General features: G+C 35.4%; 2 protein-coding genes across 4 annotated transcripts in view; both read left to right on the forward strand.

Annotated features, from left to right (window-relative positions):
- LOC136840834 (active breakpoint cluster region-related protein) overlaps window positions 1–13,559 on the forward strand; it is a 293,626-nt gene extending 280,067 nt beyond the window's left edge. For both annotated transcript variants that reach the window (XM_067107765.1, XM_067107766.1), the window contains 6 exons: window positions 2,887–3,076; window positions 3,657–3,853; window positions 5,239–5,405; window positions 6,656–6,795; window positions 7,018–7,258; window positions 9,445–13,559. In XM_067107765.1, coding sequence (XP_066963866.1) covers window positions 2,887–3,076; window positions 3,657–3,853; window positions 5,239–5,405; window positions 6,656–6,795; window positions 7,018–7,258; window positions 9,445–9,661 — 1,152 coding nt within the window. In that variant the 3' untranslated portion in view covers window positions 9,662–13,559. The remainder of the gene's footprint in view (window positions 1–2,886; window positions 3,077–3,656; window positions 3,854–5,238; window positions 5,406–6,655; window positions 6,796–7,017; window positions 7,259–9,444) is intronic.
- A 4,045-nt stretch (window positions 13,560–17,604) lies between these two features.
- Window positions 17,605–25,746, forward strand: part of LOC136840835 (protein fem-1 homolog C) — a 217,663-nt gene continuing 209,521 nt past the window's right edge. The window contains exon 1 of one of the 2 annotated variants that reach the window (XM_067107767.1): window positions 17,605–17,764. In XM_067107767.1, the coding sequence (XP_066963868.1) occupies window positions 17,705–17,764 (60 nt within the window). In that variant the 5' untranslated portion in view covers window positions 17,605–17,704. The remainder of the gene's footprint in view (window positions 17,765–25,746) is intronic. The other variant, XM_067107768.1, reaches the window with a different exon arrangement.

Consider the following 25,746-nt stretch of genomic DNA (forward strand, 5'->3'; position numbering starts at 1 on the left):
TTCCAGATGACGGGTCGGCCTCGTTCAGGCTGGTCATATATAATAAGACCTCATTTGATTGGAAAGGGAACAGGATTGATTGAGTCCGTTCTCCCTCTGGCCCCTCGAACAAAAAAGGGCTACTCTTCTTGCTCACTGTTCTCTTCTTGTTTCGTGAGAAATGTCTTTAACAAAGTACAGACATTCTTTGCTGTTTTCCATGCATGCAGGGTTTCTCTGGAATTGTGAAGTGCTATTCCTTTATCCTCTTGACATTCAAGGACTTTTGTTCCATAGAAACAAAAATAAGACAGTATCTCGTGGTTTTACCCTTGTTGTGTCCACTCTTGATAAGTAATCTGTATAACCCTTGGGAAATTTTTGCATTTTCCCCACAACATTCCCTTGTCTGATATTTTAGCCCTGGCACAGTGACTTGATTCCAAAAAGCCTCCTCCCCAACACTTGACCAGAACCACTCTGGGGAAAAAGAGATAGAGACTCTGCAGTATGTTTACTGATTGTGGAGTTTAGATTATCATTCCTTTCTCTGTATTTGATGATGTAATGCAGTTGATTTGCTCTTAACCTTTTGATTTTCTTTGAATCCTGAGTGAATGTTCCCTTATTTAATCTTAGTATGGGAATATTGTACTTATATTTTTCTTGCATTAATATATTTAGAAATAGAAGCAGTGATTCATGTTTGCAGATTTTTTTAATTCTGCATGGGTTTTTCAAACTTTACAATTAAGAAGTGTGTAGTTGATGGATGTTACATTGAAAAGCAGTTATTTTTTAAAAAACTACAATAAACACATAACACATTTAATCGTGGTGAGCATTGCATTGTAAGCTTTTCCTCAAAACTCTCACAGGACGCATTATTGATAAACTGTGGTAAGACTGCAGTCAAGTTATTTTCATAACAGAAAACGTTTTTGATGTGATGTCTTAATATTAAAATTGAACTCATGATCAAGGCTATCGTAACTGGAATAATGTAATTCATGTGCTGGTATGTTGAATTAAAATCTAAATACAGTTAGAATTTAGCTAGGCTTGTATGACTCATACACTAAATCTTCAATATCTGAACATTGTAACAAAGTACTGTATAGCACAGTATGAGCTACGGAAAGTGTTTATCTAATCTCCCCAAATCAAGTTTGGTAGTTCAGTTGCAACACAAATTTTTTTAATTGACAAATATTTAACGTTACTTGATCTCCTCATAGATGTCAGGCTGAATAGTTTTTCAACTTGGAAATAAACTATAAAGCATAAAGATTGGTTATTAGTCTTTCATTTGGTCTTGTATTGGGCAAATGATGAACAAATTGACAACCATCATGTTGAATCGTTTGTTGAATCTCATCCTCGGAATGATTATTACCAGTGTCGTAATTGAAAGATGAGCAAAAATTCTATAGCTTATACTTCTGAGTTACCTTAATTTTCTGACATTGATAAAGAGAATGACTTGAAAGTAGCTCCAGAAAGGTAGTTTACCTTCAGGGCTTGCCATAAATTGAGAGAGAGAGAGAGAGAGAGAATTACATTCCTTTTTTCAACAGGCAGTAAGTTATTAAACATTTTAAAATAAACTTTTAAAAAAATAATTACAGCAGTTTTAAGGGTACATACAGTACATGGAATTTTTTCGTCTTCACTTCTTCTCTACTTTTAAGACTTGCAGAGTAGTATTGGTAAAAAAATTATGAGCCTCATAATATCAAACTACGTATAGGGATGTGGCTCCTCAGACTGCAGTTTAATCATTGCCATTTCATAAGACCTCTGTTGTTTTTTGCAAGTTTCAGTAGTATGGTACTGGGATGTTTTTCTAAATTCTGGGTTTTTAGCCCCATTTTCAAGCCACCTCTTTTTATTGGTTCCACACACATAACTTGATGAAAATTATTTCCCAGGTCAAAGTGAATTGTGACATACAATTGTATCATTACTGTGTTTTTAAGAAACTCTATGTAACATGATGTAATTGGAAAAATTTGCAGTAAAATTAATTCTGTAGTGATCACTCTGGACAATAAGGAGTTTTGTATAGTTATGAAGGGAATTTTTTCAAATGTATGTCTGTAATGAACCATAGTACATTTTTTTTAATATCAAATGGTAATCAGCAATTCCTTTAATGATTTGTTACTGCAAATGCTTGTATCAGTAGGTCTTTTTTGTTAGTTTTTTGTGAAAATATGACTTTGGTCAGTCTTCTAATCTCTGATGAATTCTTCGGGAACTACCTGTTGTTGAACATGTAGGATCACTGAAATTTTTGGGCTTGCAGCGTAGCTGTTGTCAAAAAAACAGTAATTCACACATGGGATATGTTGGGAAAGTTAATTTTTTTCAGGTAAACATTTGACAATATTACAATGGGAATATTGATCCAAAAATGTTACTCCATATTTTATCCTGGTTAGAGGAAATTTTTACTCAGGTGTGCATGTCTAGTAGTGTATTGGTCTCTTATCACTGGTGAATGATGTTATGATAGCATATTTCCAGGATACATAGGAACAGACTGTACATCTCTGTTCTTAACTGTACTGTAATACAGGTACACCTTATGATGGTGATAAGGTTTTTTCTCTTTTTGTAACCCCTTTGCACAGCTAAAATTTAATATCTTTAATATTGAGCCCTTTTACATTGTATGCTCTGATGGAATGTTACTGGTAGTAGCTAGTAATACTCCCATTGTGTTGATTAGTATATTATTAGCAAATTATTGATTTCTTTCCATTTTATTTCATTTACTATAACTGTATAGGATTTTATTGCTGACAACTATACATGTTTCTTTAGTGCGTTCAGTTTTATGCTAAAATCGAAGAAGAGTTAGCTGTTTGTGTGTTAATTTAGAATCCTTTTCAAATTCTGCAGGATAACACTCCCGGTGTTGGCGGCAGTTCCCTCACTTTACAAGAACTGCAGAATTGGATTACTGCCTGCCGCTCTTTCCTCAAGACCAACATGGGTTCTTTCCTTCTCAAATCAGGACGAGATGATTCACTGTTGCTTGGGGATCTCCATATAGTTGTTTCTAGTCTGCATGGGCTTACTAGTGCTGCAAGTATGTGTTTTTTATGAAATTTTAAAGTGTTAATGTTTAATTTGGTTGTATTAGTTTTAACAGTTAGAGGTGCTGAGTTTCAGCCCTTCAGATAATTTCTGTTTTGTCAAATTTGATCAAAATATTAATACCTGAACATATCTGTTGATAGTTAATATACACATTCAGTCATAATTTACAAAATATTGTGTATCTTTAAATGAATTTATGCCTCATACTTCACCTTTTGAACATATCCTGTGCTTGGGTAGAAAGTATTTCGTCTTGTTATCCTGCAAGTTAAATTCCTTAAGAATATTGATATTTGAATTTGAGTACCTTAAATGATTTATATTTTTTGTATTTAAGGGTAATAAGGCACATACAGTTTTTTAATTATGTTTTTGGAAGTACTGTATGAAATATGGTTATTTTGAGAATATGCTCAAGTAGATTGTAGACTCATCATGTACTTATTTTGGAGTTTGAGGGTAATGTAAAGTTGGAGGTATATGTGCTATTCAACAACTAGAGAATATCAGTTATGGAAAACCCATACTCACCAATTAAATTCTTATTACAATAATTCCTTGTTTAACAGATATGTTTGTGTGTTTTGAAGTGGATTCGTATGGCCATTTCTTCCGCAAAGCAAAGACTAGAGTCTCCGAAGGTATAGAACCTCACTGGAACCAAGACTTCATAATTGAACTGGAAGGCTCTCAGACTTTACGTATCCTCTGTTATGAGGAGCATCCAAAACTGGGGCTGCAACTAAGGGGAAAAGCCCATTTAGAGGTTTGTTCTTTTATTTTAAAATAAAATTAACTTGCTTTGTTTCATTTGGGTTTTTTTATTATAGTATTGTAATTTATGTAATACTACTGTATTATAATGTATGTTGTAAATACAGTACAGTACTGTAGAGTAAATTGGTGATTAGTTTTATGATGATATTGTACTCTGTCTTGCATTATGTTATGACACTTTCCTTATGACACTGGACGGCCATGCTTGTCAAGTCCTCATAGGTAAATGGTTCTTTGGTATACAAAGCTCTCTTCATTGCACAAATGTTATATCCATTACTTTGCTTTATTTATGCAACTCCTGTCTTGGATTGCTATGTCATTTCAATTAGGACACGTTTGTTATAGCATATAAATGTTCCCCAATGAAATTATTTTCGTACTAGGGAATGAAAAATATCACAGATTGACATCAAACAACATTCAGTGCATATCATAAAATACAGTGCAGTAAGTGACTACTGTACTATAGTCAAACCAAAGTGACTGCGAACATGGCTGTCCATTAGCTGCGTTGCCAGGCTTCTTCCTGACTTATAATCCGACTACAGTTAATCTGCATCTCTCAATTTTGAGTTCGGTAATCCGGTCATAAAATCCTACTTATCCCTCCCAATGGCTCTCCAGAAGAAAGAGACCATTCTTGGACAAGGCCGGCTTAATTTACAATCTTTGAGGAGCCAATAACAGTATTTTTTTTTCTTTTGCAATGTTTCTTTTATTTTCATCAGTGAGTCTGGGCTAGATATTGGGTATTTGTATAATTCATTTTGATGATTAGAAACTAATCATCCTTATCCACCCAGTTATCAAAACAATTTAGTCTTTGATTTCAAAGCTTCATTTACTGCACCTTTTTATCTTCTATAAATTATCCTTTACTTGTCATCAGTTCTCAGTTCTGTCACTCATTTTACATTTTCAGTGTTAGAAATGCAGAACAATAGTGTCAAACTGTTTACCTTTTTTGACCTGGTACATGGCAGTTTCTACCACGTCTACAGTATATGCCATCCCAACTTAGGTCAAGGGTTTATGAATCAAATCTGGGAAAAGCGGCAACGTCAAAAACGTACTACATGTTTGTAGTCATTTTGGTTTGACCATAACAGTGTTTGTTGGACATGGTATGGAATTGTATAATATGATTCACATCCTTTGGTCAGTGTAAGGGTTAAGTGGATTCCAAATAATCTATGCAGTGTTTGATTATGCAACAAAACCAAGTAATTTTCACAGATACAGTTCAGAGTGATCCTGAATTGTTGTAACTTACTTTTTTTTTGTCTTTAGTCTAAATTAATATGCAATGAAGTTATTGATATCAGAATTTCTAACAAAAATCAGATACAAAAATTTAATCTTACCCTACAGCTCTCAAGAACTTGGCTGAATGACACATTGAGTGAACGTCGTGTTAGCCTGCAAGATTTAGTATTAGTTTTGTCCCTTAAGTTCCTACCTCCAGAAGCCACATTGAGGAGAGTGCCAACTGGAAAATCTTCTGGATTATTTGGTGCCAACATTGCTCATATATGCAGGTATGTTTATTGTTGTGTAATGGGCTTCTACTTTATATTTACTTATGAGTAGAAGACCTATAATCAGAATTTCTGTGAACCCTAAGTGGCTCTTGTTTGGAGTATGATGAAGTTTGGAACTGTTAAGATTATTTTGCCCTAAATGTGAAGGAAATGTGCACTTGTTTTACTTCTGTTATTTAATCAGTAAAACAACCAGCTTTAGTTCTGTATTGAGGTTTGTTATCCAGTTTGAAGCTTATTATGACTTGATCATTTGATGATGAATTGATATGGAGACCAATATATAGTTTACAAACTATTTTAAATGAAGACTGAAGCTGGTTAGTATCTCATTTTTTGAGAGATATTCTGTATAATGTACAGTTTCAGATGGTCTTGACTAAGTAATCTCCTTTTAAGATACTGAGGGTCAAGAATGGATGCATATCAAAAGGACAATCTTTCTTGAATCCGTTACTGTTGAAATGCTGGGTGAAGCGACTGCAAGTAGTAACATTGCCTTCTCTGCAAAGTACAGAAGAAAAAGAGCATTAAGATTTGCAAGCTTGACAAACCTAACATCCATAAATGGAAAAGAAAGAATAGCAAAGATTTAAACATTGTTAAACTAAAAACAATTTCATTGGCAGTTTGGTATCTGGAGATATTCCAGCTTCATTGTATTTCTTTAATACTGTATCATGAAGATAAAAGACAAGAACTAAGAAACTAATGTATGTTAGTATAATTGTATACTGTAAGAGAAAAACTATATAATCCACAATCAATGATGTCGAGCACCAGAGAGGCAGTGCAAAGATGCTTAATGGTGAGAGAATTGCCAACACTTCAATTACTAAATGAGAAAAATTTTGAGTTACTGCAGAAGAAGCCCAAGAATCTGACACTCAGAATATTTTTGTGCAAAATCTTGAAATAATTTGAATTTCTTCAAAATCTCTTTTTCTCAAAAATTATCCAGAATTCCAGGTATTCAAGTTCCAACATAATAAAACTTTGCTGTATGGTTGTTAGCACATAAAAAAGTCATGCATCTGTGGCACGAATACAGTTACGTGTAAATCATTCCTTTATAACTAGAATATTTTGGGACAGTTTTTTCAGTAACAGTATATAATTAGTATAACTGAATAGATTTCCCTTTGAAGATGTTAATCAGCTTATTATTTCAGCAATGTTCTTGCTTAAAAACAAGGCGAGATCTTTTTTTGTACGGGATTTTTAGTAATTTGTATTTTTTTTTACAGACGTGAAAAAAGGAGCGTGCCATTTATTGTAACAAGATGTGTTCGTGAAGTAGAAAGACGTGGGATGCAGGAAGTGGGAATATACAGAGTATCTGGTTTAGCTTCAGATATCACAAAATTAAAGAAATCCTTTGAATCAAGTAAGTAAAACAGAACAGTATATTTACAGTATGTATCCAAAATAAAATGACATTTGATTCCTTGTTGTGAAATATCCTTGAAGCATGTGGATAGAAACAGTGAGCAGTGTATAAAGAACAAAAGAATGGTATGTTGACAGTGAATTGAATTTTATATTGTATTTACTAACATTTTTGTCACTATTCCAGAAAATTTATATAATTACTTCTTTCCCTCTTCAGATCCCTATGAAGCAGAACAGCTTATAAAGGAAGTGGATATCCATTCTGTAACCGGACTTTTGAAACTTTTCCTCCGTGAACTTCCAGAAGCACTTTACACAGATGAACTATATCCAAGGTTTTTTGAGGCTTACAGTGCTGCTGATCCAGAGTACCGTAAAACAACCCTGCTCAAACTCTTCTCCTCGCTTCCTCAACTAAATCAATCAATTATTGCGTACCTCTTGGAACATCTGGTCAAGTAAGGGCGTATTCTTTTTATATGAAAGTGAGACTTTAAGAATTGAATAGCTTTACAGTGGCAGCATTCTTGCAAACAGAAGCTTGCCTTCACATAGGCACAGCCTCTCTAAAACCTGTTCACTGCTAGTAGAAAGCATGACAACTGATGGATATAATATACAGGATCAATCCATTAGAATCCATTTTAGGTAGAGGAAGTTCACTGAGAGAAAATATCCTAGATGTTAATACCCTTTATTGGTAGGAGATAGGTTACATATTTGCCTCCAGTGCTGTGAGAAACTGTTACAGATGTAACAGTACTCCCATAGGCAATAGACAGGAGTTTTACAGTGCTTTCTTAAGAGTTTAGAACAGTACATCAAATCTAGCTGAGTGGAAGGTAAGTGTCCTGTTTAAAGTACAATTTTAGGGTTTAAATGTCAGCAGATGCTGGATACAGCATTGATTACTTCAAATCCAAGGTCTATGTTTGTTAGAATAGATTGTCACAGTCACAAATAGCTAACCTATTTTTCAGGGAGCTTGTTCTTTTGTAATTACCAATTCTTAGTCCTCACAGGACTAACTATAAAAGATCTGTTCTTTGATGGGATGGTAAATATATAATTATTTTAAAACCCATCATTTACAGCAGCTCAGGTTTTTGGTTTGTACAAATTCTATACATAACATTCTTCAGTCATAAAAATATTATCTGCTGGCTTCATAGCCACCACCCAGCATCCACCCCCATGGATCCAGGGCTCAAAGTAGAAAAGAACCTCATTTTTCATTCAGTCTGAGTTGTAGCTTCAGCCAGTTATTTGGGCATGGAAGACAGTGATTTGATGTAAATGGTTTGTTTGTGATGAAAAAATTACTTGTTTTCTGTAAAAAACCTACTTTCTATTCACAACAACTGCCTTGTCACATTTTATGTGGAAAGGATGTGCAGCTGAGGATAACCTATGGAATAGCTGATTATCAAAGAACCCATGGCTTTACAGTGAACAAGGCGTCTAACAGAAAAGTTTGGAACTCTTCTACAAACATTATACTAAGGGGATCTGTAAAAGTAAGCCCATACAACTCTCTTAGAAGTTAACAACATACCTTAGTATACTGTCTTACTTTTCATCACTCGGAAGCAAAGATCACGTGACTGACAATGTCTTGAAAACAAAGAATGGGTAATGAAGAACCCCATCCCCTCTTGACTATCAACCAGGTGAAAATGGCAAAGCTAGACGCATTGCAACATATTTGCATTTAGCATGTCCTTGAGCTCAAAATTCCTCTTGAAGACAATAGAAGTAGAGAGGGCTTGATCTCGGGAACAGTTGCTCAAATCGGGCCACCCTTGTCTGCAGACACCTCGGCACATGTCTGAAGAACAGCCTTTCTTAGCCAGAAGGACATCATAGTCTTAGAGAGGGGCTTCCTCTGCTAATTAAAGGACAGGAACAAGCTGGAGCCATCCACTCAAAGTCTTGTCCTCAAGTTTTTTATAACTTGGATGATTTTGGCAGAATAGGTTATTGCATAGGTACTTGATTTCATTTCAGAATTGCTATCTACTTCATTTGCCTTATCCCTTGAGTAGATATTTGGCTTTCTCAGTAGATATTTGGCTTTCTCATGTGTTTATCCCAAACCATATGAACACAAGATTTTTTAAAACGGTTTTTACTGTTTCATACATAAGCAGTTAACTTAAGCTGAGGTTCATTGTCCCTCCTACAGATGCCAGTGCCTCTTTTCTGGAGCAAAGCTTTGCATTAACAGGAATTAGGTGAGAGATGTAGGGATCTTACCCTAATGAGGCTATCTTTTCCATTCTAGTGTAGAAGGATTATCATCCTTTATATTTTCAAAGCATAAGTTTTTGTGAGGCAGTAGTTCGTAGATATGGTGTTTTTAAAATTTTTCATAAATCATTCTGTATCTAAACTTACCCTAATTTCTTACACACAGGAAAAGATCCACCTTACTGTCTTGTGGTTACCCTAATCTTAATACATAGAGTTAAAAAAAAAGAAACAGCTTCATATTAAAAATAGAGGGCTTAATGCTGTAGGGGCTCAGTGCTGGTTTGGTTTGCAAGGCCAAAAAATCCTTAGTAGTTTGTCGTTTTTTATTTAACATTGTACACATGTAATTCAGATATATTGTATATCACAGCATCTGCTTTCTACTCTACAGGATTCATCATACAGAAAATATGAATAAGATGTCACTCCATAATTTGGCAACCGTCTTTGGCCCCACTCTCATACGTCCTGGAGCGAAGACAGGTAATCCCTCTCCAGCAGAGCAGTTGGCTGCTGGCACTGTTGATGTGATGGCTCAGGCTGGGATACTCCACTTTTTCCTTCTGAGACGTGCACACGGTGAACCAATACAGGGTGTTAATCAGTGAATCATTTTGTATATTGTACATAAACATTAACCATGTAAAACATAATCCTATTAAACCTTTGCATTATGTCAAATCTGACTGTATTGTGTTGCCATATTAAGCCTTAAATACTGTAAAATAAAAGGTAACCTGTTATCCTGAAGTTGCTTTCTGGCTGGATATGTCATTACATAGGGAAAATCTAGCCTATTGAAGTTCTTGCATGGTGTTAGCATACCTAATGGAAAACTGGTATTCACAACTCAGTGAAACAAGTTTATGAAGGCACTGAATACTGTATGTTAATTTTGCCTTTTTACAGACATTGAGAATGAAGTTATTTAAAAGGTTGTTCTTGAATTATGAGAAATTGGGTTCAGTAGTATGATGTTTAGTGACAAGCAAATATAATTTTTGTTGTACAAATATATTAATGAGTTTACTGAAAAACCTTCAAGTTCCATATCCAGTCAGCTATATGTTTATTTGCATAACACACTGTATTTATTGGTATTGATGTAGTAGAAAGATTTAAAAGTATTTTTTTCAAGTATAAAATGTTCATCAGTGATGGAATGTTTGTTTTGTTGCCTATTATTAAGGAAATTGCATAATCATTCAGTATGCAAGGTTAGAGGACAGGAAATTTTCCAGTGTGTCATTCCTTTGGTTCTTTTTAATTATTTAATTTCATAGTGCTTTAAAAAGCTCTTCAGTTTATATATGATTTCTCTCATAGAGTAGTTTCTCTCTCTCTCTCTCTCTCTCTCTCTCTCTCTCTCTCTCTCTCTCTCTCTCTCTCTCTCTCTCTCTCTCTCTCTCTCTCTCAGTAAAGGCTTGATTCATATTCATGAAAAGGTAGTTCTGTTTTTAATTGTCCTCAGTGTTTCCTTGCTCCTCAGAACCATTCCCAGTGTAAAATATTTTTTTTTCTTTTTGTTACAGTACAGAACAGCATTTTGAAATCAAGTCAAAAGGCCTTTTGACTAATCATAATGTAGATTGTTTGCAGTGTGGAATGAGAAAGGGATAGTTGCCATAATTTAATTTTTCCATTGTCATTTACTTCCAGTGATTAATTTAAGTCATTTCTACTGTGATATATTTGTTTAATGATGAGAGATTTGTATTTAGTTACTTTACAGGAAGTGATACTGTGTTCATTTTTTTTACACTCTTAACTCTTTTTATATTATTATGAAAATTTTAGGACTTGTGTATGTGATTACTTGGTGTTAAATGCTGCACCTGCGGTGCCACTTATGAAGAATTTACTTGATGGAAAGTGTACAAAGAGAAATATTTGTGATCCTTTTGCCTTTGGCTAAGTATAGATACCATAATGTAAGAGGCCTTCAGTATGAATTGCCACAGTAATGACTTTAAAATAGTACCTTACCTATCATACAGGCATTGCTGTTGCATATACTTCATTTTGCAATGAAGCACAATTTTTCTACCTAAATCAGATCTCTTTAAATGCTGTATTTCTTCCACCATTAAAAGAAGAAATCATACCTTTTGTCCCAAATGATTAACACCGATTCACACATATGCTTTCAGATTTTCCTCCATAGACTTTCTTGTTTTGAGATTTTTTCAACCACAGTCTTATTAGAATACTGTGAAAATAATCCATTATATTGGTGTAGATGCTTACAAAACTTAAAATCATTGAACACATCTCTTTATTTGCACAAGTTGAACAAGTCAAAGAATTACTAGTTTAGAGAAGGTTTTGTACGAGTTTGTATCAGAAATAGTGCCTTCCACAGCCAGTTGTAAGTCATAATTAATACCTAACCTATCCTTTATTTGTGTAGTTCATTCCACTGTAAATTTCATGTTAAGTTGTAATTTAATTTCATCTTCAGTATTTTTCTAAATAATTTGTCAGTTGACTTCAAAGTACTAAAGATATTACTGTACTGAATGTTTTTTGGGAGTAGATTACTTTATTTATATTAAATGTCAAACAATTGAAATGTAATTGTTGTAGACTAGAATCCACAAAAGTCTTTCTGACTGTAACCGTGTGTTCAATTACTGTCTGTTGGTATTTTTTTTTACCATAGAGGTCAATAGTACCATTGTTTCTTTATTATTCAGTGGTAAGCCTTTAATATTTGTCTCTTTAGATATACAGTATGATTATTCTATATTAATGTGGCTTTTCATCTCTGTATGCCTTTGTTTTTCAAGCATCATATGATATAGCGTTTTGGAGTGCAGGTATCATATGAATATAGCCTGTGGGAGTGAGCCCATGACCCTTATCATATCAGGAATTACTCTGATCTTTGTACTTTTCCAGTGTTCTGCTGGGTGTTCATACACTAAAATTGCCTTCATACCAAGTGGAAAGCTTAGAAATCTTATCTTAATAAGAAACTGAGGCCTTTCAAAACTAAGAATATCCATTTGGATTTCCCATAGCTGTTGTTACATCTGATGAATCTACAGTATCAGAAAAACTCTTAAAAATTACTTATTGGTAAATGAAATGTATAAGCCTTACACACACACACACACACACACACACACTTAAACACACACATATATATAATTTAATTGATAAGAAAATTTATATCTTCTAGAGCGGTGAACACCTAGTCTATATTGATTCAATGGTGCAGTGTTAGTCAGGTACCAGATGGAGTACTGCATAGTTTATACTGTAAAAAGTCTTGAAAGCTTTGATATAATACTCTTGCTCATTGTGAAAAATAAGATACTGATACATTGTGCTTATGTAGATGTAGATAATTGTATATACAGTATATATATATATGAATATATTTGTACATTGTGCTTATTTTGTACATTTGAAATTGTATTATTGTATTAAGACGTATATATAGATTAGTATTCATAAGTGCTTCATCACTAATATAATACATCTGGAGCACAGACATTCTTTGCTTTGTTCAGGATTTGCATTTGACTAAATGAAGGTTCATTGCTATGTGGTTATTACTCTTAAGTTAAAGGTTTACATAAAAATTTCCATAAATAAAAGCTGTCTGTCACAAATTTTTGTAGGTTATAGTGTATGTTAATATTCCAGCTCAAGTTCATTTTATTTTTTATTTAAGTTTTGTTAAGTTTTTCGTTGCTGCACAAAATGTCACTTTTGTTGAAAAAAAATTGTATTTTACCTTTTATTAGGTATTCATATCTTGAATTATTTGGTAAAGACCCTTGAGTCTTTCATTTAGTAGCATCATTTATCAGAGATCTTAAGGACTTTAATTGAAAATTTTGATATTCAAATTAGATTGCTGATACGGTATTGAAAATTTGTGTAATACCAGCTCTAGATATAATTCTGAATGTTCTCATATTTTCAGTTTGTGTAAAATTTTTCACAGGTTTAGGTGCTTTACTTTTGGCTGTTTCACATCGAATGTGTCACAAATGTAACTTTCCACAACTTGAATCACAATTGGAAAATTCTAACTTCCAAGCAGTTAGTTATCTTGCATTGATGTACTCAATTAGCCTTGGAATTGAACCTGATTTTGTTTTTCAATTTTGTTAGTTTTTAACAATTTTCAACAATGGATGTATTTTAATTTACTGGAATAATATATCTTTTACAAAAGTGGTAATGTGAAGGCTATATATAGCATTAACCATTATTTAGTAGTGCAAATATATGAGCAGAATTAAATGTGATCATAATCATGTAACAGTTTTCAGCAAAGAAGCTACTGGTGTTTTCTATAATGTAAAGAAAAAGTACAGGTTTCTTCATATGCATATTTACTCTTTGAATATTAACTCTGGCAGTTTTGTATCACTTTTTGAAATACCAGTTCACACAAAAGAAACACAGTAGTGGACCAGAAACTGTATTTTTGCATCTATTGTATACAGAGTTGTATTTGTACTTAAGAAATATGTAGAATTATTGAAATGTGACTTTTCTATCCTTTGCTCTGGCTAATTACATTTTAGAAAATCCTGAATCACTGAAAATCATAGATATTTTCCAAAGAATCACAAATTTGGCTTTTAGAATGAGTTCACCTGCTTCCAGCATATACTGTATAAAGAAAGATGGCATCTCTTCTCAAAAAGTTGCAAGATTTAACAATCTGTGCTTATTATCAAGATGACGAGAGAATCACTGGATTTTCCAAAGAAATCACACAATAGTGTTTTGGAATAAGCTCACCTGCTCCCGTCATCTACAGAGCAGGATGGTTGATAGTATTAGCAATCTGTGTTATTCATCATCATGAGGACAGTGAATCGCATCAAGGGATTTTCCATAGAAATCACAAATTCTGAAGAAGGCTGGCATCTTGCATTGAATGTTTCAAGTGTTAGTCCCGATTGCTTCACAATATCTGCATCACATAACAGAAATCTGTTAAGGAAGAAAATGACTTGCAATGCTGAAGATAAATCTGATGGCTGTATCACTTGTCTACACTCACTTTTAGAAGAGTGCTTCAGAATCTATAAAGAGGGAGGGTGGAAATTTAATTTGTTAATTATGAATTCAAATAGCTCTTTCATGTTGATCAGTCTGCACCAAGACTTGTTGCCCCTGATTGTGGAAAATGTCACAACCAAGCAACAGTTTTATGTATCTCTTTTTGGATTTTTTATTAATTCTGTCAATATCACTTAGATTGATCATTTGAAAACAGATTAATATGTATATGATTGTAGCTACTCAGAATTTTCCCCTGGACATTGAAGAGTACTCGATGTATATAACTGGATTTTTTTTGTTTCTCTTACTAAATTAGCTGTCATTCTTTTTGTTAAATTGCTAGGATTTTCTTTTTCTTCCCTACTCCATTTTCAAACTGCACTATCGTGCAGTCTCAGTTGCATATCTCCCAGTAGGTACTAGATGTGTTGACTGTACTAGGTGCAATTCCTTAAGCACCCTTCAAATAGGGTTTCGTCCATCCTATCACTGCAGTTTTGTGGTACACCTGAATGCTACATAGCCTAAGTTTTATAATCTCCCTCATATAACAGGCAATGTTGCCTTAAACAATGATTGCCTGTGCAAGAATATGGATGCTCCAGATTTTCTCCTTGAATTAAACCCAAGCTAATAAGTGAATGCTCAGTTCTAGAGGTATCATGAAGCCTTTGAAGTAAAATCAATGGTTGATATTGTATAATTAGATATAAAAAATAGACTGTCAGACTTCCTACTTTGAAGTAGAGGTGAGAAAAGTTTCAGTCACAGCACGCATTATATGAATCAGTAAAGTTGTGGCAGTAATGATGAACAAAAAATACATAACTTCAATTTTTTTAAATAAAATTCATAATAATAATTTACCTTTTATAGTTTATGTTCAAAATTTGTCCTTACAGTAAATATTAAAGACTGCACTGCAAAGTAGTGTCATCTGTGGACCTAAACCAGTGATTCAAAAGTAGCAGGCTTGAATATCATGTTTGAATGGGTTCCCCAGCCCCAGTGCTGCAATATGATCTAAATTTCATACACTCGTTTGTTAAAACGAATGTTGTTCTAGTCAGCCAGGGGTGCTAACAAGACAATTCCAAGCCATAACAAAACCCCTCCACCAAGGTTTACAGCACATACCTATACAATGGAAATCACTGTTGGTGATTATAGTTAAGTAATTCTAGAAAAAAAATCTGTAAAATCATCATACTGTATGATAGTAAATTTTATGTGGGAATTTTACAAACAGGGTTGGAGTGACCAGTGAAGGAGTTTGTCTGTAAGAGGAAATTGAAAGTTATTACAGTACTGTACTAGTAAATGGCAGTCATGAAGATGGAATAATGAATGTATAGTAAGCAAAAGAATGACAAAAGAAATAAGTCGTAGAACAGGTGAAGTAAGGAAGGCAACAAGTTTTTGTAAAAGTTTCAGGAAACAAGTCAATGAAATCAAAATTGTATTTTATGAAGAAATTGCTATTCGACTTTCATTTAAGAGAGTTGGGTATGGATGGCGAGTGCTAATGAAAAATGAAAGCGAAGCACAATGATGGAAGTTGTTGAGATAAGGGTAAAAAAAAGTTTGAAAGGGTGAGACTTGTCGATTCGTGAAAAGTTTAGCAATCGTGAAAAAAAATGAACCAGAGTGTTTGATGTGGTATGGTAATGAAGAAGATGGAGGATGATAAATTAAAGAAGAGGGTGGATAATTCTTCGTTCGCTGAGGAACGTGGACATGGGAGCCGCAAGAAGGCTGGGTAGACGAAATGAGAGTCGTTTTGAAACTGAAAGGTCTTAATATCCAGGAAGGTGCAGCCTGTGCTGGACAGTCAGTGATGCTTACCAGTGATACACTGAATAGGTATAGGAAGAAAATGGTTAGTAGAAGTTTGTTTTTGTAGGAGTTTTTTCTTTTTTTTAATCAGTTAAAGAATGAACACGACATTGAGTGGTGCTCTATTCCAACCTATTATTTATGAATGCCCAGACATAAGTTTCTTCTTTGATATGAATAATCCTTATAAACATAGTTTAAAAAGATATCAGTACAGAAATTATATTGGGCTTTTTGCACATGCAAATGTGCTTTGTGACACATTTAGAACCTTTCTATAGAGTATAGAGCAATAAAAAGTAACAATTTAATATCGCCTGCAAACCTACCTAGTAAATAACAGTGTTTCTTGTAGGATTTGCCGGTGATGTCAGCATACTCGTTTGTGATGAAAACAGTAGGCCTATCGTTGTTATTCAAAATATTATTGATAAGTTTGAAAGGGCTTATGAGAAAACTGTTACACTATTTATGGGCTAAGAATAGAAAAGACTGAAATATTTACGAACAGAAAGGGATTGTTATAAATGCTTTTTTGTACACGAAGGTACGATATTGGTGGTTATCAACCAATAAATCAGGAAACATTATTAGGAGAACTGAACGGGGAACTGGTATATACTTAATAATCATAAGAAATCACAAAGTTTGTTGCCGTCACTCTTTGCTAATATGTAAGAGTGAAATAAATGATTCCTTATCCTACTTTTCAATTTGGGGAGAATGGTTCAAAATGCTAAGGTAAAAACAAGTTGAAAATAAGTGTCAAGGGAGATCTACAGCCCTTTTATATGACTGATATACCGTTCGAAAAGAAATAAAAAGTTTTAAATTCTTCCGGGTTATATGATATGTAGCAGTGAATCCGTTTACCAAGAGCTTATGAATCAGCAGCCAGTTTTAACCGTGGAGTTGATATATCCCATGTTCTGCTGTGGAAATGAATTATATAAGAGTAACTTTATGTACCTCCAGCAATATGGAAGAAAATGGTATCTATTCTACACATATTTGTAAGATTAAAAGAAAAATTAAAGCGTAATTAGTTGGTTCCAAAAGGTTATTTCAAAGTTACGCAATATTCATTCACTGCAGATGTAAGAATACTACAGTATGACATCAAAATAAGCAATAAGAAGGTCAAGAACATAAACATGCTATTTAGTAACAGCTTATATATTAGAAGAATGGCGTTTAAACACTAGGAACTTCAATTCTGTTGGTATCATTCAAAGAAGTTTAAAAGTATATTTCGAGTAAACTTCCTACTCGTATATGCATCTCTTCGAGAGAAGATATTTAATACTGAAAGGGAACCGCCGTGCAGTAATAGCTTACTGAATCAGTAAACATAATAGTGTAAATTCATAGGCCTACATTATGAAATGAATGAATTGTAAATACCGCATGACATAAAAGCAAATAAATCACCAGATAAATAATACTCGTCAAAAAATTTAGTTGCAACGCATAACTTTACATCTCGGCAAATGCTATGCAATTAATATTCATGTAAACTATATTTCCCGCGCCTCTCGATAAAGGAAACCACGTGTGCATTTGTTATGGCGGGTGTCGTCGGTAGGGCCCTTGGGTTCCACGGGAGGGGGAATGTAAACGGCGCGGCCCTCTAGCGGTGGAGTCCGCAAGCTGGCGTCTTCCACCATGTTGCAGCGCTGTTTTCGTGTTTTGCTTCGTCAGTCAGCTGTTGGAGTGTGTCGGGGTGTGATGTGTTCTTAGTCCTCGTTTCATCAGTGGTTTTTCTCACTGAATTATCAAACATGGAGTTTAAGAGCGGGGTCTTCAATGCAGCGAGAGATGGTAATCTACGCAGATTAAAGGTAAATAACGACAGATAACCGTAATTCCGGCGTTATTGACAGTGACGCCAAAATATGTCGTGGGAAATTGTTGGTGTGAGTGTCGCATCCAAGATGATGTTTTCAGACCAAGGTCGGCTCCCGCCGTTCTTCCCTTTGTTACTTTGTTTTTGCCCTTCCGGACGTTTAGCTTTAAGCCTTTACGAAGGGAATCGTATAAGTAGGAATTGCATACAGTTGATCGGGGCTTGGCCGCGATAGAGGTTCTGTTGACCAAAAGAGAAATCGCAGCCAAGTTCATTGAATTGAGGCCAATAGGACCCGCGCTAACCCGAATGTGGTAGTAGCATAGAAGATATGCAGAACGAGTTGTTTCTGTTACGCTTATTCCGACATAAAGGATTGTGGGTTGTTTTTATTAGGCTTATATTCAGACTTATAAGATTTCGAGTTGTTTTTATTGCTCTTATTCAGAGTTGTTTATATTACGCTCATTCTGACGTATAGGATTCTGTTCCCACAAGGCTTCCAATATCCTAGGCCTGTAATACATATAAGTCAGACCAAGTTATAATAGGTTCGGACTGTGGTTTTAGACCCGCTTGGTCAAATGTTGTCGGGCTACCGTGGCTTCTGGTTAGGCTAACAAAAGCCACTAGAATGTCAAATAAAGCTTGGGTGACATTTCCCATGAAAGTGAAGATTTAGTCGGAACTAGATCTTTTAGTTGTTTTAGGTGGATTTTGTAGTCTGTTGTTATTCGAATTTGGTAGAATGTATCCAGATCAAGCCGTGAATTTTGATTAGGCTATATTGTACCAGGGTTAATATGTACTCTATTAACCCTGTATTGTACAAAGTTGTATCCTCGTCATAATCTGTAGTAACGACCTAGATGTTTGAAGGAGTTAACGCCTACTTACAAGCACCCACGAAACGGCGGTAAATAGTAGAAATACAGTATATATTTAGAATTTACTGGTCGCTTGCAACCAGGTAAATACGTGATAATAATAACCACAATTAGCTCTTAACATTTCGATTTCTTCACCATTCGGTTACGCTTGTGACATGCAAAGCAAGTTTTTCAGTACGGTCGTTGGTCGTTACGTACCGTCCAGAAGCTTGGACCAAGGTACCTTCATTGGTGATGGAGGCTAAAACTGGCAAAACCTGGAGCATTTTTTTTAATTACCTGTTACAAAAAGAAAAAAAAAATACAGATTATTATTGCGGTTACTTGTTGGAGTTATTGTTCTAGCGTTGTAGTTAAAGTTTATTCATTCTGTTAGGCACTGCGTACATTTGTAACCACGTTAAGTTCCCGTCAGTAATGGGTCTCGTCCGTAAATTGACGTTCCAATGGGCTAAAATCACTGATGAGGCGAGGACAGTAACCTTTGAGTAACAGTTTTCAAACTGTTAACATTCTCCAAACACTGTATCTTAAATGTTTTTGCAAACAGTAAGTTCAGTTGCTGATTGGGGGTCAGTGCCGTGTTTAGGCTTAAACGTATCGTGGATAGAACTTCAGATAGATATACTTTTTTTCAGTTTTACGAAATACACTGACAACTTACAAATCAGTATGGAAATGTTTTCATGGGCTAAAAGAAGCCTCACATCGGAATTGCATTTACATTTTGATTATTCATTCGGAATTTTGTCAGTCCGGCGTTGCACTCCGAGAAAAGGATTTCCTGCATTGCTGTATCACCATTGTTTTGGTGGTTGGGGAGGATCTTCGTGGTCAGAAGTAAGGCCATGTGACGTTCAAAGGTTTAGTAAGGAGTCCGGAGTTTCCTGTCCATGTGAGATTTCGTCTCGCTGACCACCTGGTTACAACTTGAAAACGTCACAATTTCTCATATTACCTGCCGCCCTGCGCTCTCTCTCTCTCTCTCTCTCTCTCTCTCTCTCTCTCTCTCTCTCTCTCTCTCTCTCTCTCTCTCTAATCGTCTTACCCAGGTACCTCGCTTGGGACAGAGTACTATTGAGAGCCATTCTATTCCTTATCACTGTAACAACCAATTGTTAACCAAATTACAATGCATCTCCAGAAAGGGATAGTTACCACTGACTTTTAGGAGCCAGTGATATCCATGTATGTATTACTCAATAAATCAGCAGTATCTTAGGCAATATGCAGGGTTATTTATTCACGAAAAAAATCCTCTGGAAAGTACAGGTGTTCGAGGCGCTAGCATGATTGGTTATCTTGACTGTGAGATAGGATGTCAGTTTATTGGCAGAAACCCATAGGATACTTTAGAGGATGAAACAGGACATGTGTTAGTTATCATAAAGTAGTAGGATGCTTTAAAGATATTCACTGCCCTCATTCGGCTCTCACTTGGTGAGGACGTCATTTGCAACAATTTTCGTGGCGTTTTAAGTAAAGTTCCCGCTTAGTAGGTTTGTACAGAATTTGCTGTCCTCGCCTACCATCTTTCTTTGCTCGTTAGTTAACCGCTGTTCAAATAAGTGTGGTCTTTGTAATTCGTTTTAAGTTTTTTGGGGGTTTACATTTACCCTTTTACCATTAGGCCTGTTCGAAATTTTTCCCGCTGTATAGTGAGATCATGCCCATTAATCCCTGCCCTTGCAGTTTTCGCAGCTGTGACAGTTAGTATTTACCTGTCGAATCTCGAAGCACTATATGATTTATTTAGACCGTTAGGTCCTGATCATTTAGCTTTTTCATGTTGATTATCTTGAATACAGTTTTTTCCCATTCTCTTTGGTGATTAGTTTTCAGTATCCATATATGTACAGATTATAAGCTGTATCGCTGGCAGTTATACAGTTTTATGTTCATTGTTATTATTACTACTCGCGTACATCCCGAAGTCTGATTTATGCAGCATTTGTCTAGCGTAAGTGTAGTGACATAATACCATTAGTCAGTGACAAGTTAGCTAATGCACATAAGATCCTGAAGACTTACAAAGGCGCCAGTAACCCAGTAACATAGTGAACGCATTTTACCTCACTAGAGTTTTCCTTATTTTGTGTCTGAGACATGTGACTAGTTTTACGTTTATTAGTTTGTAGATGTGGATCCTATTTTGAATGTGGATGGTTTTGGCATTTTTTTGTAAGCCATGCAGATTCGTCCAGTGGGTCACTAGTCTGTATACACGTCGACTTCAGTGTTGATGGCTTTGAAATAAAGTTTTATGATGTAGTTATGTATTTTTGGCAGGCATTGTCATATTTTAATAGGCGTTTTTCTGATACTCATAGCAGCTGAGATTTTTCATATTTTTAATCTCTGGGGAAGGCACGTTTTTCCATATTTTTAATCTCTGGGGAAGGCACGTTTGTTAACTGGTTCTAGTTTTTCCAGAAATTTTTGGTGTCATTTTTATTGCTTTAATTTTTTGTGAATAAGAAGAGCATTTGTCCGTAAAACATCTGCCAGAACAAACTATGAAATGAACGGTATAATGAGTGTTAGATACACTCGGAAAAAGGCTCATCAGTCACTGGGGATTCAGTAGCGAAGATTTTTGTGAATGGGCCTTTGGTATTGTTGATATTGTATCATTTCTGCTGGCGTGTGGTTTAGATTTAGCAATACATTTTCTGTTGATATAAGATATGATTATCGCCATCAAACAAAACCAGTATTATGGTGTAAAAAAGATAATGCTGCGCGTGGAAGGAGGTTTTCAAGATTTATTATACGTCACTTTATGAAAATTATTACTCTTGATGAAAAGGAACCAGTCGAGTCGGCGCAAGATTTTTTTTTTTTTTTTTTTTTGCGTTGTGGGCATTGACATATTAACAGCACTGGACGGGTTTAATTTATTGAAATACAGATGTCCCGAATGGATGACACGGGCCGGATGGCTCGATAAGTGGAAGAATGTAATCGCTGTATATTTAACGAGTGAAAGGTTAATGTATTGATTCTGGAGCTATTTGTGTCTCGGTGGCCAGCTACAGAAAGGCGGACCGAATCGGGGTTTTAATTGTATTCTGATCACCTGGAAAATTTTTACGTCATAGATGACGTCATCGGGTGGGTTATGAAAGTGCCACTTGAAGGTGATATTTTTTCCAGTCATAAAAAGAGCAGCTGTGCTTTCCCGATAAAAAGAAAAACCGAATTTTTGCATTTTCTCCCACCAGCCTTGAATTTATTAAGGCTCGCTGGATCCCTTCAAATGGTTTTGCATAGGAAGTATTTTGTACAGGTATTTGTTGCGCAGTTCTGGCGGTTGAGGGAATCTGGATATAAAGTGAATAGCCTATGCATTTGTTTTTGAGGGAATGGCGTGTGATCTCTTACTTTTTGAAATGTTCATGTGCATTTCGATCTCTTATTTCGTAAGTTTTATTTATTTTTTTTCCGTTTAAAATGTTCGTATGCACTTCGATCTCTTTATCTCTTAAGTTTCATTTTTTCCCGTTTAGAACAGTAGCACCACATACAGCAATCCTTGCATATAGAGGTCTGTTTCAGCGTGGAAACCACAACTCACTGCTTTCATCCCGAATAAGTTTGTATCTCACAGTCTTGGGGGAAAGCCAGCCTTTGCTTTCAAAGTCCTGCAGGTTAGCCTATATTTGCCTCCCTTTTCCGAGAACCAAAGATTTTTTAATGAAGCTCCCTCTCCACGAACTATTCATGTTTATTCATAGTCGAGGGGGTCGTTCCGAGATTCTCTGGTGTTAATGATGCCTTCTGTGCATTGGCATAGGATTCACACGTGAGCTCCACCCAAGTGCCAGTTGCCAAGCGCTTGCGAAGTTGGAGGGCATGTCATTCCTGCTTTTGCAGCTGGTGCTTTGTTCGCGAATGAGTCTCTCTCTCTCTCTCTCTCTCTCTCTCTCTCTCTCTCTCTCTCTCTCTCTCTCTCTCTCTCTCTCTCTCTTCTAGCATGTATGTTTATATAGGCTATTTATAATGTGCATGTTTATAGGCTATTAGAGGTCATTGAAATGCAGAGACAACAGACTCTCACTGTGTGTGTGTGTGCGTATATGTGTATGCGTGCTATTTCTCGTAGCGTATGTTTATGTATTTGCAGTGTGTATGTTGTAAGCTATTAGAGGTCACTGAAATGCAGATACAGCGGAGACATCATAAAAATATACTGTAGGTTGAAAAAAATTATCAGCTACACCATTATTATTATTGACAATAAAAAAAAACACGCATTCATGTGTGCAGCTTAAATTAACCTATTCTTTTGTGGGTCAGTTGTTTAGATCTTCGTCTTACACTCAAGAATCCTGGGTTCGATCCCAGTGTGACAACAGTAATTAGTAATACGTGCGGTCATGCATGTAATAGCAGCTATGAGTTAGGCTAACTTTATAATTCACAGTGTATCGAGTAAAGAGTAATAAGCAAACCTGATTGCAAGAAATGAATATTACAGTATGTCGAGAATATTAAGAGCAAGATCTCTTGTATTTTTGGATAAACCATCAGCCGAGAACACTAGGCATTGCATAGTGAAACGTGATCCCTTTTGAGAGACTTATAAGAATCACGATAAGATAAAATTATAGTGGGGTGCATATAAAGTAAGTGACAGATATCACGTCACCATCTTCGTCTGTTGTATGGTCACAACAGAAGTGCCCTGCCAAAGAGAGAATGATCCAATATGTGGCTAATGTATAGATAGGGAACCTTAGAAGAGGAGATTGTAGCTCTTTAAGTTTAAAAACGCATACATTGCTTGAGATTACATAGTCTGACGCGCATCATGTTGTGAGTAAAAAATGCAAAACACCAGAGGAGATTGACAGGAATAGAAACAAAACTGACCTTGGATATTGATTCTTACTAGTTGCAAATCAAATGGGCCCAAGAATGAAGCAACATTACCATTAACTAGGAAAGACATTATATAGCTAATTGTAACACCCAGAATAAAAAATTCTACCAATGAAAACAGTAATTAATAACACCACTGAACTTTGGGACGTTAACAACACAGGAGACTTTAGGAAAACGGTCTACAATATTGTTTTTAACCGGACATGTGGTTTCCTTTTCATTGTGCTTTTTCGATAACCTTCTTCCTTTCTCCTAGTCTTTATAATCTCTTTTACGAGCAGCTTCGATACATAGGCCTGTACAATATACAAACGTAGTAAACGTTTTAGACAGTGGGATATGAGATTGAAGCCTGGAAAAACTAATATATGTATAAGATTTGCTTATCTCATTCCTTATTCTCATCACATAGTTCACAGCAACACTTGATTATTCTCATTATTTGAATAATGTACTTTCCATTCCAAGGATGTTTCTTCATAGAACTAAGAATGACTGTGAAAATTGGTATTCGCAAAGCGGCCCCTTCGAACGGTGGTGATGATGATCTTGGTACCAGATCGTCTTTGCTTGTCTTTGTTAAATATTGTTCTTGTCTGGTTCTCTTGCCATACAATGGTAATTATAGTTACGACCATCATTTGTAGGTACCTTGATAGACAGGTTTCCTTAAGCTTTATTTCAGTATTTCAGTAGAAAACTAACTTTTTCTCGAGTTCGTTACCTATGCGTTATCGTCTTTTCTGCTGATATATTTATGCTCCAGATTTGTAATCAATTTACAGGCCTAAGGAGACTTAGATAAAGGTAGACATTTATTCTGCCGACCAAGGGCTCCTGTCATGGTGGATGAGATAGATAAGCCTATCTTATCTTTATATTTGTTGTTGTGATTTGAGGTGCCGCATGTCGTATGATTGTGTTGATGCGATTAATACACTCTTTTATTGAACTTGGTGTTCCCGTTTTAGTTTTATGAAAACTATTGTGCCGGTTTTGTCTGTCCGTCCGCACTTTTTTCTCTCCGCCCTCAGATCTTAAAAACTACTGAAGATAGAGGGCTGCAAATTGGTATATTGATCATCCACCCTCTAATCATCAAATATACCAAATTGCAACCCTGTAGCCTCAGTAGTGTTTTTTTTTTATTTAAGGTAAAAGTTAGCCTTAATCGTGCTTCTGGCAACGATATATATAGGATAGGCCACCAGCGGGCCGTGGTTCAAGTTTCATGGGCCGCGGCTCATGCAAGCATTACAGTATACCGAGACCACCGAAAGATCTATTTTCGGTGGCCTTGATTATACGATGTATAGAAAACTCGATTGCGTCTAAGAGACTACGAGAGTGTTTTACTTGTTCGTACATAGCCTAATCATTATTTGTTTTGAACTCTCGGCTTCATCAGTTGTTGTTGTTCCTGTCTTTGGAAAACTCGTATATAATCATTATTTGTTTTGAACTCTCGGCTTCATCAGTTGTTGTTGTTCCTGTCCTTGGAAAACTCGTATATAATCAGTATTTGTTTTGAACTCTCGGCTTCATCAGTTGTTCCTGTCCTTGGAAAACTTTAGAATCTCACTTGTCTGATGTCTTCGGTTTATGCCACTAGAGTAGAACTACTTTCTGTAATTGTATCTAATTGACAATATTATACCAGCATGAATAGTTGATAAAAGGAAGTTCATTAAAGGTAATTATATAGTTATTGTGTAAAAGTCATGGCTGTACACGTGATATACTCCATTAATGGTAAGTAGCAAATATCAATTTATTCTACATGATGCTGATGAAACTGTGTCACCTAACTAAGCTTCCTACTTTTGGAAACAATATTTGTCTTATTTCGGTAAATAACAATCTGAATGTGACCTTGGGCGAAGTGTCGTGCGTGAAGAGCGCCATCTGAATTATGCATTGCATTTTTGACCGAGTCATTTCTGAAAAGACAGCGATCTCGTTCTTAGGTTATTCAGAGATACTGCACCATTTAGCGATGTTAAGAGTTTTATAATATATTATATAGCCTATATATATATATATATTAAATGATTAAATAATTTATTCTTTATATACGATGTCTGTCAGTATGTTATGTTGATGAATTGGGATGATAAGACGACCAGATAACACTTTGTGAAACTTGTGGCGAAATAGACTACGCACTGTTGCTGTATTTGTTTGTATTGATGGCAGAAGA

The sequence above is a fragment of the Macrobrachium rosenbergii genome, chromosome 8 (assembly GCF_040412425.1).
Source record: "Macrobrachium rosenbergii isolate ZJJX-2024 chromosome 8, ASM4041242v1, whole genome shotgun sequence".
Lineage (NCBI taxonomy): Eukaryota > Metazoa > Arthropoda > Malacostraca > Decapoda > Palaemonidae > Macrobrachium > Macrobrachium rosenbergii.